Source organism: Syngnathoides biaculeatus, chromosome 13 (genome assembly GCF_019802595.1).
Source record: "Syngnathoides biaculeatus isolate LvHL_M chromosome 13, ASM1980259v1, whole genome shotgun sequence".
Classification (NCBI taxonomy): domain Eukaryota; kingdom Metazoa; phylum Chordata; class Actinopteri; order Syngnathiformes; family Syngnathidae; genus Syngnathoides; species Syngnathoides biaculeatus.
The window spans coordinates 7,245,120-7,258,116 of record NC_084652.1 but is presented as its reverse complement, the minus strand read 5'-3'; the positions used below and the strand labels follow the sequence as shown (position 1 = coordinate 7,258,116).

Here is a 12,997-nt window from a genome sequence, read left to right as displayed (position 1 = left end):
TCTGCTTACGTTTACGTTGCACTTTGTTTCCATGAAACTCCGAGTGTGAGATGCCCGCTCAGCTCCGTTGGATGCCAATATTAAGCTAAGCTAAGCATTAAGATGCCGGTGTGCTATTTCTGGTAAATACACAATAAAGCCTCCTTCTCTGGGATAAAAGGGCACTCTGTTTGTCTTGTATGACTCACGATCGTCAAAATAAACAAAATAAAACATGGCCGACCTCTCAGTAAATGAGGTGCATAGGCTTCCTTCCTTCTTACGAAGCGATGTCTGCCATCTCGTAGCGAATGGTGCGATTACAATTTAAGATCAGGTTGATAATTTCCGCCCTTGTGTTTTTACATGTGAAGTCAGTCACAAATGAATGCAAATCTTTTAAAATTTGAAAAGTCCTTATATGTGCACCAGGCCTAAGAAGTGTGATGACAACCATAGACTAGGAAATCGGTCCATGAGTTTCTGCATCTTGGCTGCTCAGTACAATATGAGAATATCATCAAAGTGAAATGCACCGTAAGTACACAATGTATTGTTTTTAGGATGTAAAGGATTGACTCCTTCCAATGTTGAATTATATTAACACTTGGAGGACAGTTGAGTCGTTGCACATTCTTTCCTACTTCGAGAGAGTGTTGTCGCGACAGACGCTTTGTGAGCTGAGACGCAACAACAAACCGAGCCGCGTGATGCTTATTTGTCCGTTTGTCTTGTCTTTGTTGCTCTTAGTGTGCATGAGCTCATTGATATCCGCTCCACATCCGCAATTCTTCGTTTATTAATTCTGCGCGGTGGGATGTTTACATTGAAATGTCGACGCAACGAAGAAGCTCACGGGATTCAACAACCGCCGACACGTCGCAGCATGCATTCATGCTAAACGAAACAACAAATTCGGCATTTAGCTACATGCTAACCTTAATCCAACAAGTGCTCACTTCATGGTCCGCTAAACTAAGGATTTAACGCTTATTCATCGTGTTGTGGTAAATAGTCAATGCTTTAAAGGCAACTATTATTGTGATAACCTAAACGCATCACGTCCCGTCTCGTCTTAGCTAGAAGCACATACAGTACTGCCATCCAGAATTGACACCAAGTAAAACTCAGCTACAATATTAAGCTACATGCTAACCTAAAGGCAACACATTCAGACTTTAGGATGAGTTAAAATCAACTCTTTCTGGCTGCACACGGACATAAACTTGACAAATTCAGTCTTAAATCTATGTGAATTACAATCGATGCTTTTAGCCTAAATGCTACGCAAAGCGCAACACATTCTACCTTCAAACTAAATGAAAATCAAGTTTTCAGCCATAAAGCTGAGTTGAACGGAAACCTAAACGCAAAACACCCAGCACTAAAAGGGAGTTAAAATTTTTTGCTCACTTACATGCTACACTAAATCCAATACATTCCATCAAAGAGTGTCTAAGTCAACATCTTCTGCAATCATGCCAAGAAAACGCTACATGTTTTGGCATTTATTCATTTTAGAATATGAGTACTTTTAGCATTATTTTTAAACTACATTCTATTATTCTAAGATATACTCTAAGATAACATTTAGACATTCAGTTTGATAAAAATGCAGTAGTTAATACTGTATTTTCCGCATTATAAGGCGCACCTTCAATAAATAAAAAGTAAGTAAGTTTCTTTCGGCTTGTCCCTTTCGGGGTCGCCACAGCGTGTCATCTCAGATGAACGCATATATGTTTGGCACAATTTTTACACCGGATTGACCTAGTTTAAAAAATTTTTCATATATAAGCCGCAGCGCATTATAAGTTGCTTAGATAAGACGCTACAGTAGAGTCTGGGGTTACGTTATGCATCTATTAGATGGAGTTGCACTCAAGGCTCATTATCAATCCATATATAAGGCGCATCAGATTATAAGGCACACCATCGGCTTTTCAGAAAATTAAAGGCTTTTAGGTGTGCCTTCTGGTGCGGAAAATACGGTAACTAAAAGTAGCAAGCAGCATTTAGAGCATTGCACTGGAGTAAAAGTACCGTTTCTTCTTAACATAATCACATAAAAGTAGAAGGTATGCAGTATTAAAAACTACTTTCACAAGTAAAATTTCTCCAAAATGCTAGTTGAGTAAAGGTAACGGAGTAAATTAGGAGAGGTGCATCAGGAAGGGCATCCGGCATAAAAACTGTGCCAAACAAAACATGAGCGTTCATCTGAGACGTTACGCTGTGGTGACCCCTAACAGGAAAAGCCGAAAGAAAATTACTTACTGTAAATGTGGTTAATAAACGTGATTACAAAATTGATCAAAATAATCATCCTGATTATTTTGGCCATAATTGTGCAACCCAACGCAGATGCTAACTCAACTGTTAAAGTCAAGACTTTTTTATTTTTCATTGTTATGTTAGTTGTTAAGTAAAATTGCACTTTAAACATTGCTTCTAGCGTTAAAAACAATAAAAATTGCAAGGGCTTGACTCTGGAAAAGATTAAAGAATAAACATTGCACTACTATCACTGCACGGTTAACTTCTTTTTATACTTGCAAAGAGCGCACTATGCAATTCTCTCTCTCTCTCTCTCTCTCTCTCTCTCTCTCTCTCTCTCTCTCTCTCTCTCTCCAATGATGTCACTCTGACTTGCCCCTGACACCGGCCACGGCCCACATGTGGGTCCAGCTCAAGAGGTGACACATCAACTAGCTGCTAACGCCTCCTACGTCTTGACCAACTTCTTTTCTTGATTTCTTATTGTCTCACACACAAGCAGAGTTGTGGGAGTGGAAAAACAACACACGCAGATGGAATTTGTTAAAAAAAAAAATTGAGCGCAAGGACAACAATTAGCTCAGGGAAGCGTGCGTAACACATTCCAGATTTCCTTTTAGTAGCAGCGGGCGCAAGATGAAGAAGTCTACTGAGATGAAAGCAGCAGTGCTTCTATGTGAACAAGACAGTTGGGAGCTTCACATTAGGTACACTGGAACCTCTGATGGAAACTTGCAGCTATAATGATAAGCTAAACTTGATAGTTGATGAACTGTAGCCTGGTGTATGCTCATGGTTTTTGCCCATTCAACCTAAGCGAAGTTCAGCACTTCTTGCCTTTATGCCAAGGTAAACTCAGGATCTTTTGCGCTCAGGCTGATCTAAACTGAACACTTCTTGTATTCATACCAAACTTTAGCTTTCATGCTAAGCCAAAACACTACACTTTTAGCCCACACAATCGAAATTCAACACTTTCCACGTCCATGCGAAGCTAAGTTTTAGCCTTCTTGCTAAGCCAAACCCAAACGCAATTAATTCAACATGCATGAATTTAGGCAGCACTTTTTACATTCATGCTAAGATAAACGCAATATTTCAAGCACTCAAGCTAACGCCACTCTGAGCCAAATTAAACTCAGTCTATTCTCCGTCCATGCTAACCTAAACTCGACATGTCCTGTCTTCACGCTCACCTAAATGAAACATTTCCTGCATTCACGGGAAGCTAGACTCAGCACTTCCTGCATTTATGCGCAGCCAGATTCAACACATTTCGCCTTCACACTATCATAAACGCAGCCCTTTCTGCATTGATGCTAAACTCAACGCGCCATGTTTTCAACTGTATGCATTTCTTTTCTTAGCTTTTATGCTAAGGTAAAGTCAACTCTTGCTGCCACCAAGATGAAATTTAACATTCCACAAACAAAAATGGTAGTATTTACAAACCTCCTAAATTTGAATGAATTCAAAAAATTTACAAGAGTATGAAATCATTCAAAATGGTTAAAAATCGAGATGTTCTCTCATAGCTCTGACGGTGTGCGCAGGTCCACTGAAAACACACCATGCACAACTTTCGCCTGTCACTCAAATATGTTGGTACCTATATGCCTACACATACCTACAAAAAAATATCCACTGGAAAGTTTCCAATGGTTGGAATACAACCCACCGAGTCATCACAGTGCTTTTTCTTGTCCCAATGAGAGACAGTCGCCACCTGCTAGCTTGCAGGCTAACAGGCTTCTGGGTGGTACGGACTGTTGGCATCGTGATCCAATATGTCACTGGCTCCTTTGGTGTTGTGTGGGCCCACATAACAGAGACGTTTTAGTGAAAATAAACCACTTATTAAGCACAGCAGCACACGTCATTCAGTCTGTGGCTCACACTGACGGACACATTTGAGCACATAACTTCCTGCTAGTTATAAACCCCAAAATGACATGAGTTTCCACTTACTGAATTAGCCCGAATAACACAAAATAGCTCGAATAACAAAATAATACCTAACATTTGGGAATTTTAAAATACGCAAAAATGTCCTGCTAAATTTTTTTTGACAGAAATTCTATCGAAATCTATTTGTACAGAACAACTTGTTCTATAGAACTTTGGCTGTGATTTTCCATGGAAATTGTACAGATCAATCAAATTTCTCTAGAAATTCTATAGGACTTGGGTCCTAAAGTTCTATAGTTCTGTAGAAATTCTTTAGAAATGTTATATAGAATTTTTTTTTAGCAGGGTGGAGCGTTTCTGTAATTTGTGGAATCAAGGCAGGATGCCTTTTGCGGATTGTAGACATAGCTAGCGAGCTAAATACACGGTGTATTGATAGAAATGTGCCTTGTAATAAAAATGGAGTAACTTGCAATCATGCAGGAAAACCACTGATGTGAGAAGGCGCTCAAGAATTTTTATAGCGGGGAAGGGCTGTAGAAAACCCAAGTGCGTACCTGGACTTTGTTTTAACCACGCCCGAATCATCAGGACAACAGAAGTGGTGAAAAACTGTTTCACGTTGCATCACAGCAATTTAGTATTACACCGACCTCACTCTTTACACGCTTTCAGCAATTATCTTCAAGTATATAATATTTTGATTCAAATTTCAATTGAATTCACAGGGTCTTGAATGCTTATAATGCATTTCCTTACTTGCGTTCTGTGACTTGACCCACTGGCCTCAATGCACTGTCTGGCTTTAATAAATGTTAAATAAATCATTGGCAATAGAGCATGGGTTAATATTTTTGCATCTTGTAGCATAAAAGTGCAAAATCAACTGTTTTCATTTCACTTTGTACTCAACTCAAGTTGTTGAAGCCTTTTGTGCTAAGCTAACCCCAAAACTGGGTACTATTAGCTGACCTCAACCAAACAAAACCTTCATTCCACAACTGACTCAGCACTATCCGGATTAAATATATTTGTATAAAAAAACAACAACCAGTAGACTTTCTGGGTGAGGATATATGTCTACCAGCTGTGGAATGTGAACACATGCTGATCATTATTCCAGCTTTTCCTGCACTTCCAACACTCTTCCTGCCACCCAAAACTAGGCTAGGTTAGCATAAAACAGGAAAGTGCTGAGTTTAGCTCACCACGCAAATTTAATGAGATTAGTTTATCTTGGTCACGGTAAGTTTATTTTAGGATGAAGATAACAGTTATTCTGTACTTTTTAGAAAAATTTGAAGGTTACGATGTAATAATTTATGTCTACAAACGGGCGGCACAGTGGAGCAGCTGGTTAGGGCGTTGCCCTCAGAGTTCTAAGGATTGGGGTTCAAATCCCGGCCCGCCTGTGTGGAGTTTGCATGTTCTCCACATTCCTGTGTGGGTTTTTTCCCACATTGCAAAGACAGGCATTCATTGGAGACTCTAAATTGCCCATAAGTGTGATTGTGAGGGCTACTTTTTTGTCTCCATGTCCAGGGTGTACCCTGCCACCTGGCCGAAGATAACCGAGTTAGGCCCCAGCACTCCCGCGACCCTTGTGAGGATAAGCGGATTACAAAATGGATGGACGTCTTCATCTGTAAGCCCTCTTCAGAGCGTAAATAACTAGCTTCCTTTTGGTTTTATGGAGTTGTATTATACAGCAACTAAATTGTTTTGACACTTGCATGACAGTTGGGAACTTTACTGTTTTTTTGTTTTGTTTTTCTAAACAACAAGGCCTGTACCAGTGAGTAAAAGTTTTACAAACGGTTTGAGGCTGGAACAGATTAGTTCACTCTCCATTAGTTCTTATGGCTTGGTTTGTGTTTTCTGAGCATAAACATATGTGACTTTTCAACACAGCTGGTTAAGTTCCAAAGGTGTCAAGGTGGAGTGACCGTTGTACAATCACAACGAAACCTGAAGCCAAAAAACACAGGGCTTGATTGAACAGATGCTACAGTAATGACAACACAACAACACAGGAGATTTGTAATCAGCCATTAAGCAGGAAGGAATTATAACGCGGGCTAACATGTCCCTCAATGTCTTAGTAGCGTCTGATGGAAAAATACTGTACCTCAGTGGTTCCTGATCTAGCCAGAAACCCATATGTGTCGTGGGTGGTTTAGTGGAATGGCTAAAAGCGTTGTGTTTAATTTAACATGGAGTCTAAATGAGTTTAAGTTTAATATGAAGACAATAGACAATGAATTTAGTTTAGCATGGAGGTGATAAGACTTCAATTTAGGACGGCTTCAAGAGGAAAGTGTTGAGTTTAGCTACGGATGGAGACTAAAAGATTTTGGTTTAGTATGAAGGTGGAAAATGCTGACGTTATCAAGACAGAATATGTTAAATTTAGTTAAACATTAAGCCTAAAACAGTAGAGGTTAGTGTGGAGACTAAATAGCTGAGTTTAATTATCATGAAGGCTAAAAGAGTTGTGTTTAACTTGGCATAAAGGTTAAAATAGTTGGGTTTAATTTGGACTGAAGGCTCTAAACATTTAGAAGGAAGGAAATGCTTACTTTATGATGAAATTCTGTGAGTTGGCTTTACCTTAAAATTAAGGTTAAAATCGTTAGGTTAGGGCTTCGCATCATCGAGGGAAGTGTTTAAATTAGTTTAGCATGAAGGTAGGCCAACAGACTAACATTAAGACAGGATGTGTTGAATTTAGCTTAGCACAAATGCTGAAAGCGTTTGAGTTAGCATGAATGGAGGAACTGTATACTTTAGCATGGAAGTTAGAAGATTTGACTTTCACTTAGATTAATACAAAGACAGGACATTTTTAATTTAGACTGAAATAAAAGTTGTGTTTACGTTAGAATGGTGCCAAAACATGTTGAATACAGTTAATCACGATGGCTAAAATGTGTGTTTAATGTAGCGTGAATGCTAAAAAATTGTATTTAGGTTAGCGTGTGTGTCGGTAGTGTTGAATTTAGCTTATCTTAAAGGCAAAGAACCAGAACCAAAACTTTGGCTATATTTTATCAAGGGTCGAATCTATAATGAGAAGGAGTATTTGACGTAACTTCACACGACTTGTTTAAAGAGAAAACAAACTTTGTTTTTTTCAACAGCATGTTAAGAATATCTAAGATTTGGAGAAAGTGTTTTGGTTCACTCGTCTCCCCTCAACCCATAACGTTAATTACAATCTTCAGTTGCAGCTTCCAGTGTGGCATTCTTTCCGTTATAAAACTAATTCACTACTGCGGTTTTATGGCCCACATAACCACGCTATATTTCCTTATCAACAGTGTCAGGACATCTAACCACGGCTGCTTCACTTTAGCCAGCATTTTGAGATCATCAAGTGTTGAAATCACATTTTCCACACAGGTCACAACCTGCATGGGTTGTTAAGTATAACTTAGATCAGAGGATAATAAAAGAGCTAAATTTAGTTTTGCATGAGTTTAGCATAAAGTGAAATCTAAAAGAGCTGAGCTTGGTGTAAAGTTTCAAGAAATTGAGTTTAACCTAGCACTTACGGCTAAAATATCGAAATACAGATTTTGCAAGAAGGCTAAAAGACATGGGTTTACCTTCAGCAGTTGAGTTTAGGTTAGCGCAGAGGCAAAAACACTTGTGCTTAGCATGAAAAATGAAAATACTTAGTTCAGTTTAGTATCAACAAAAGGAGAGTTTAGCTAAGCATAACGTGAAAAAGAGTTGGGTCAATCTTAGCGTGAAGCATAAAACGTCTACATCGAGCTTAGGATGAAGGTTGAAATACACTTATATTGTCAAGTTTATCTTAATATGATAGCTAAAAGAGTTGAATTTAGCTTCGTATGAAGGCTAATAGAGCTTCCTTTAGCTCATGTAAACTCTAAAAGATTGCATTTTTATTTATAGTCTAAAACATCTATTTAGCTTAGTGTACAGCCAAAACTTAATGACTTTAGCTTAGCATAAAAGGTAAAAGATTTGTTTCGAGTGCAGACTAAATGTCTTTAGCTTAGCTTAATGGTTAAATGTGTTGATTCGAGCTCAGCATAAAGTAAAAAAGTTTTTAGCTTAGTGTGAAGGGTAAAAGGGATGAGTTTAATGTGATCATGTGATATGCTGTGATGTGTGTTGGCTCTAGCTTAACAGGAACAATAAAAGAGTTGGTTTATGTTAGCATGTAGGCTAAACCATCTGCTTTTTTTGGGTAGTGGTTGCCAGATTTTTTTGCAGCCCCCCCCTTTTGAAGATGAAAACATTTTCAGCACCCCCTGACAGTTTTTTTTTTTTTTTTTTTTTTTTCAATAAATACACTTGGGCTTAGCTTGCAATCATCAATAAACACTGCAGTGGTCACTTTAAAAGTTGAAAAATGACAATGGCAAGATTATCAACCCTCCAAGAATCAACAAAAATGTAAACTTTTTTTCTGCAAAAATGTAACATCTTTCATCATTTCTTTGGCTGGTGTGCGCTTGCGTGGTCAGTAGTAAAACTAGCTCCATCTGGTGGGTGTAACTTAAAAATGAAGAGTGCTCATGGTCCCCTCGTGACCCCACCCCAACTACAGTTTGTGAATGTTCTGGAGTGCAGAGAGCATGCTGGGAGTAAATTTCCAAACGTACTGCGAGTGTTAAGGCTACCTACGTGAGTTCAGCCACGCACGGAGGCTAAAAGAGTTGAGTATGCAAGTAGGAAATGAAGACCCATGACCACAAGTCTGGCTACACCACATCAACTGTCATGTTTATCTTAGCATAAAGGCTAGAATTTGTTGACTTTAAATTAACATGACAGGTTTAGCTATTGTCGGAGTGTTGAGTTTAACTTTGCAAGAGTAGCATGAAGGCTGCTAATGTCGAGATTAGTTTAGCACAAAAGCATACATGGAAAAAAATGTAACCTGGCCAAGGACATCTTCTCCCTACCAACTTTACAATCAAATCAATCTTCATGTCTTGACGGGTTTAACGCCTTTTAAATTTTCCACCAAGGGAATGCAGGAAACGAAGGTTTCAAACTGGGATTCCAATATGGTGATCAGTTCACCTCAAAGACTTCCTCGTCCAGGATCCTGGTGCCAAAGACAGTGATGCCTTGCGTGTTGATGGTCGCCGCCTCGCCCCTGGCCAGAGTCTTTGTCACCTTTCTCTTACAGTCCACAATCATGGTTACACTCTTCTTCTCCACACTGATGGCCACACGATGCCACCTAAGAACCAACAAACACGAAATTATTTTCATACCAACAGTAAATATGACTGAAATCACCTAATATGCAAGATTCAATCCGAATTGGCGCACTTGCGGTATGTTTTTAGGCATGGTTTCTTGAGCCTCCTTTCTCTGCGTCTTCGAGTTTGATTTAGGGTGAAGGCAGGAAATACTGAGTTTGGCGTAGCGTCAAGGTGAGAAGTACTGAGCTAAACTCTATCCATATGTCCTTTACGCCAAGTTAATCACTATTTGTACGTCTTTCATGCTAAGTTAAAATCTGTACATCTTCCCTTCATGTTAAATTAAACTTAATGTTTCCTGTCTTTATGCCAAGATGAACTCAGCACTTCCTAAGCGAAGGTAGCGAGTGCTCATTTTAACTTAGCGTTAAGGCGGGAAATGCTAAAGGTAACTTAACATGAAGACAGGAAATGCTGAGTTTAATTAGGCACGAAGGTCCATAAGGAAACAGTTTGGGTTAGCATCCACATCTGCAGTGGGGAAGACGACCCAGGTGGAGGGAACGGTCACTCACTTGCCGTCAGCCAGGTTGATGGAACGGAACAGGGGGTACTCCTCGGGGGCTGGCTTTCCGTGCTGGTCCTCGTACAGGAAAATGGGCGAACGGCCCACCTCCACGCCCAGCTGCTGGATGCCTTGCTTGTTGTACACGGACAGCAGGAAGGACTGCAGGCCTGATTTGGGCTTGACGGTGAACATGATGGAGAAGTCTTCCGGGAAAACTCCGCCTGGAAAAGGGCACCCAGTTTTAATTAGCGTAAGGCCAGGAAGCGTCGACTTTAGTTTAGCATGAACGCGGGTATTGTTGACTTGATCTGAGGATGAAGGCATAAGGCATAAAGCGTAGCCTCTAGCTTCGCATGAAGGCTACGGGAGTTGGATTTAGCTTTGTGTGAAGACTAAAAGTGTTGTGTTTACCTTACTGTGAAGGTTAAATAAGATACCTTTATCTTGAAGTGAAAATGAAAAAAGATTATCTTATAGTTGAATCTAGCTTTCCACAAAGACTGAAAAAGGTTTAGGTCAGCAGAAGCTCTAAAAGAGATCTTGACAGTTTAGCTAGTTTTGCTCCCTATTAGTATATATTAGTTGATGGCAGTAATACCTCCTAACCTTTTTGTTGAGCAAAAATACAGAATGTGTCAATTTTGGCTTTGCAAGAAATTTTCAAATAAAGGTGAGAAAGTCTGAGTTTAGCTCAGCATGAAGGCTACAAGTGTAGCATGTACTATAAAGTTAAGATATGCTGGGTGTAGCTTAGTATGTAGCATGGATGCTAGGAGTTGAATTGAATTTATCTTAGAAAGTTGCATTTCTTGCGTTCAGCATGGCATGGTGGCTAAAAGAGTTTAATTTAGGATGAATGTAGGAAATGCTCAATTAATTAAGCTAGCGCAAAGGATAAAAAAGTGACCTTTCCCCAAGCATGAAGGACCTTACCTTGAAGACTAAAAAAATCTGCTTAAAGCTAACATTAGGTTCAAAAGATGTGTGTTTGGTATGAAGCTTGGATATGCTTACGTTAGCAAAGCACGAGGGACTAAAATAAATTAGTTTAGCTTACTTTTAAGTCTACAAGCATCGAGTCTAACTAAGTGTAACATACTAGAACCACATGGCCAGTCTTCGCCAAAGTCTCTCTCTGGTCACGTTAAACCAAAGCGTCTCGACAGAAATTGCTCATTATGGCTACTGCAGTGCTTTCGAGGGTTTGTCCATTATTACTTCAGCGAGGTGCCCACACATGACGCACACGACGACTAACACGGTCCGCGCTCTGCAGGTTTCCTCCCCACAACGCGTCATGCCAGCCTTCTGCGTCTCATGAAAAGAAAAGTGCCAGACAGTCTTCTTCTGTCTGCCAAGGGCAGCAAAGTGGAGGCTGGCAGCAATTAAACTCGAGAAAGCGGTACAGTGTATTGACGCTGGCAGTTTACATTGCACTTAATTACAAGTCGCGCCTCACCACTTTTCCACACATGATACGATAGCACAAAGTGGGTGTTGATCTTCGTTAACGTGACAATCGAAGCTTGCAAGAGGCTGATTTAGACATTCTGGGAAAGCTCTTTCAGATCAGGGGGCACTTTATGCCCTCCGCTGAAATACACTTGAACATCATTCCTCCAGCGTGTCCTGGGTCGTCCCCGGGGTCTCTTTCCGGTGGGACTTGCCCGGAACACCACACCAGGGAGGCGTCCGGGAGGCAACTGGATCAGATGCCCCAGCCACCACATCTGACTCCTCTCAATGCGGAGGAGCAGCGGCTTGACACTCAGCCCCTCCCGGATGACCGAGCTTCTTACCCTTTTTTTTTTTTTTTAACATTTTACTATCCAAAATCTGTAAGAATAACAAAGTGACGCGCCGCATTCCTCTATTCTTCCCATCTAGCACCTAACGGTTGAATTAAGCAAAGGTTACTTCTTCACATATCTTGAACTACATTTGTTTATTTTCATCATTTGTAAAGAAATGGTAGTCCAGTACAAGTTCGGTTCTTGACCACAATCCGCTCCAGAAGGTGGTTCGAGAAGCGATTTGTTCGAAAACCGAATCGGTATTTCCCGTTACAAATGTAGCTAGCGGAACACATCTGCGTACAGAGGCTGCATTGTACACAATAACAACAGGCGTCGTGATCAGCTGATCGGGCCATGCGCGTTACGTTATTTCCGTTTTTTTTTTAGCGGTGCGTTTGAATTTACAATAACAAAGCGCGTCGTGGGTCAGCTGATTGGGCTGTGTGCATTATGTTATTTACGGGTTTTGTCAAAGGGGATTTGAGTGCCGATTTTCGTTCGAAAAAAGAAGCAAAAAAAATCTCAAAATTTTCATTCGAAAACCGATTTGTTCGAGAATAGAGACGTTCGAGAACAGAGTATTCGCTGTACATCAAAGAGATTTTTCTGTATCCGGCATCTGATGTAAAATATTTGGACACCGCAAGTGTTAGTTGCCAAGGTGACCGCGTTTACCTGGGAATAGCTGTTTCGTCGGCGCGCTGATCTGAGCATTCTTGCTCACTCGGTACGCAATGTCGGGTTTGGATCCTCGGCGCATCGTACAGAATCCGGGCGTTTTCTTGACGCCTTCCGGGGAGCTCTTAAAGTCTAGAGCTTTCAGCACATCCACTGGCTCGGCTGTGGAGGCAAAAGAGAAGAGAAGTTGAAGGTGAAATGAAATTCTAATTTAAACATGGATGCCAATGATAACAATGACGACGGTACATGATGTACTGTAATGACAATGACTAACATGTATTATGTACTGTAATGACTGACAGTGAAACGAGCCACTGATCGTATGAACGATGACCAATAAAACGACCGATTATGGTACAGTCCAACAAGAGGAAAAAGGGATGTTTAAGCCACTGCGCAGTGGAACAATACATGCTGATGGAAGTATCCACGGCACACTTTTGATAATTGAACATTTTGTATGGTTGAAAAAAATAATGAAAAAAAAAATCAAGAAAAAAGTACATATCAAAAACTGTAATTTAAAAAAATTATATATATTTTAAGAATGAAGTCACTGTTAATAAAAGCAAAAAGTTTAAATCGTATTATGAGAAAAA

General features: G+C 40.1%; 1 protein-coding gene across 12 annotated transcripts in view; it reads right to left on the bottom strand.

The window, feature by feature from the left end:
* The window catches only part of LOC133510397 (collagen alpha-1(XI) chain-like), a 261,978-nt gene that overhangs the window by 54,389 nt on the left and 194,592 nt on the right, over positions 1–12,997 (bottom strand). For 10 of the 12 annotated variants that reach the window (XM_061838240.1, XM_061838238.1, XM_061838239.1 and 7 more), the window contains 3 exons: positions 12,393–12,557; positions 9,929–10,142; positions 9,226–9,388 (listed from right to left, as the gene is read on the bottom strand). In XM_061838240.1, the coding sequence (XP_061694224.1) occupies positions 9,226–9,388; positions 9,929–10,142; positions 12,393–12,557 (542 nt within the window). Of the gene's footprint in view, positions 1–9; positions 199–223; positions 358–9,225; positions 9,389–9,928; positions 10,143–12,392; positions 12,558–12,997 lie in introns of those variants that run through there. The other 2 variants (XM_061838250.1, XM_061838249.1) reach the window with 2 other exon arrangements.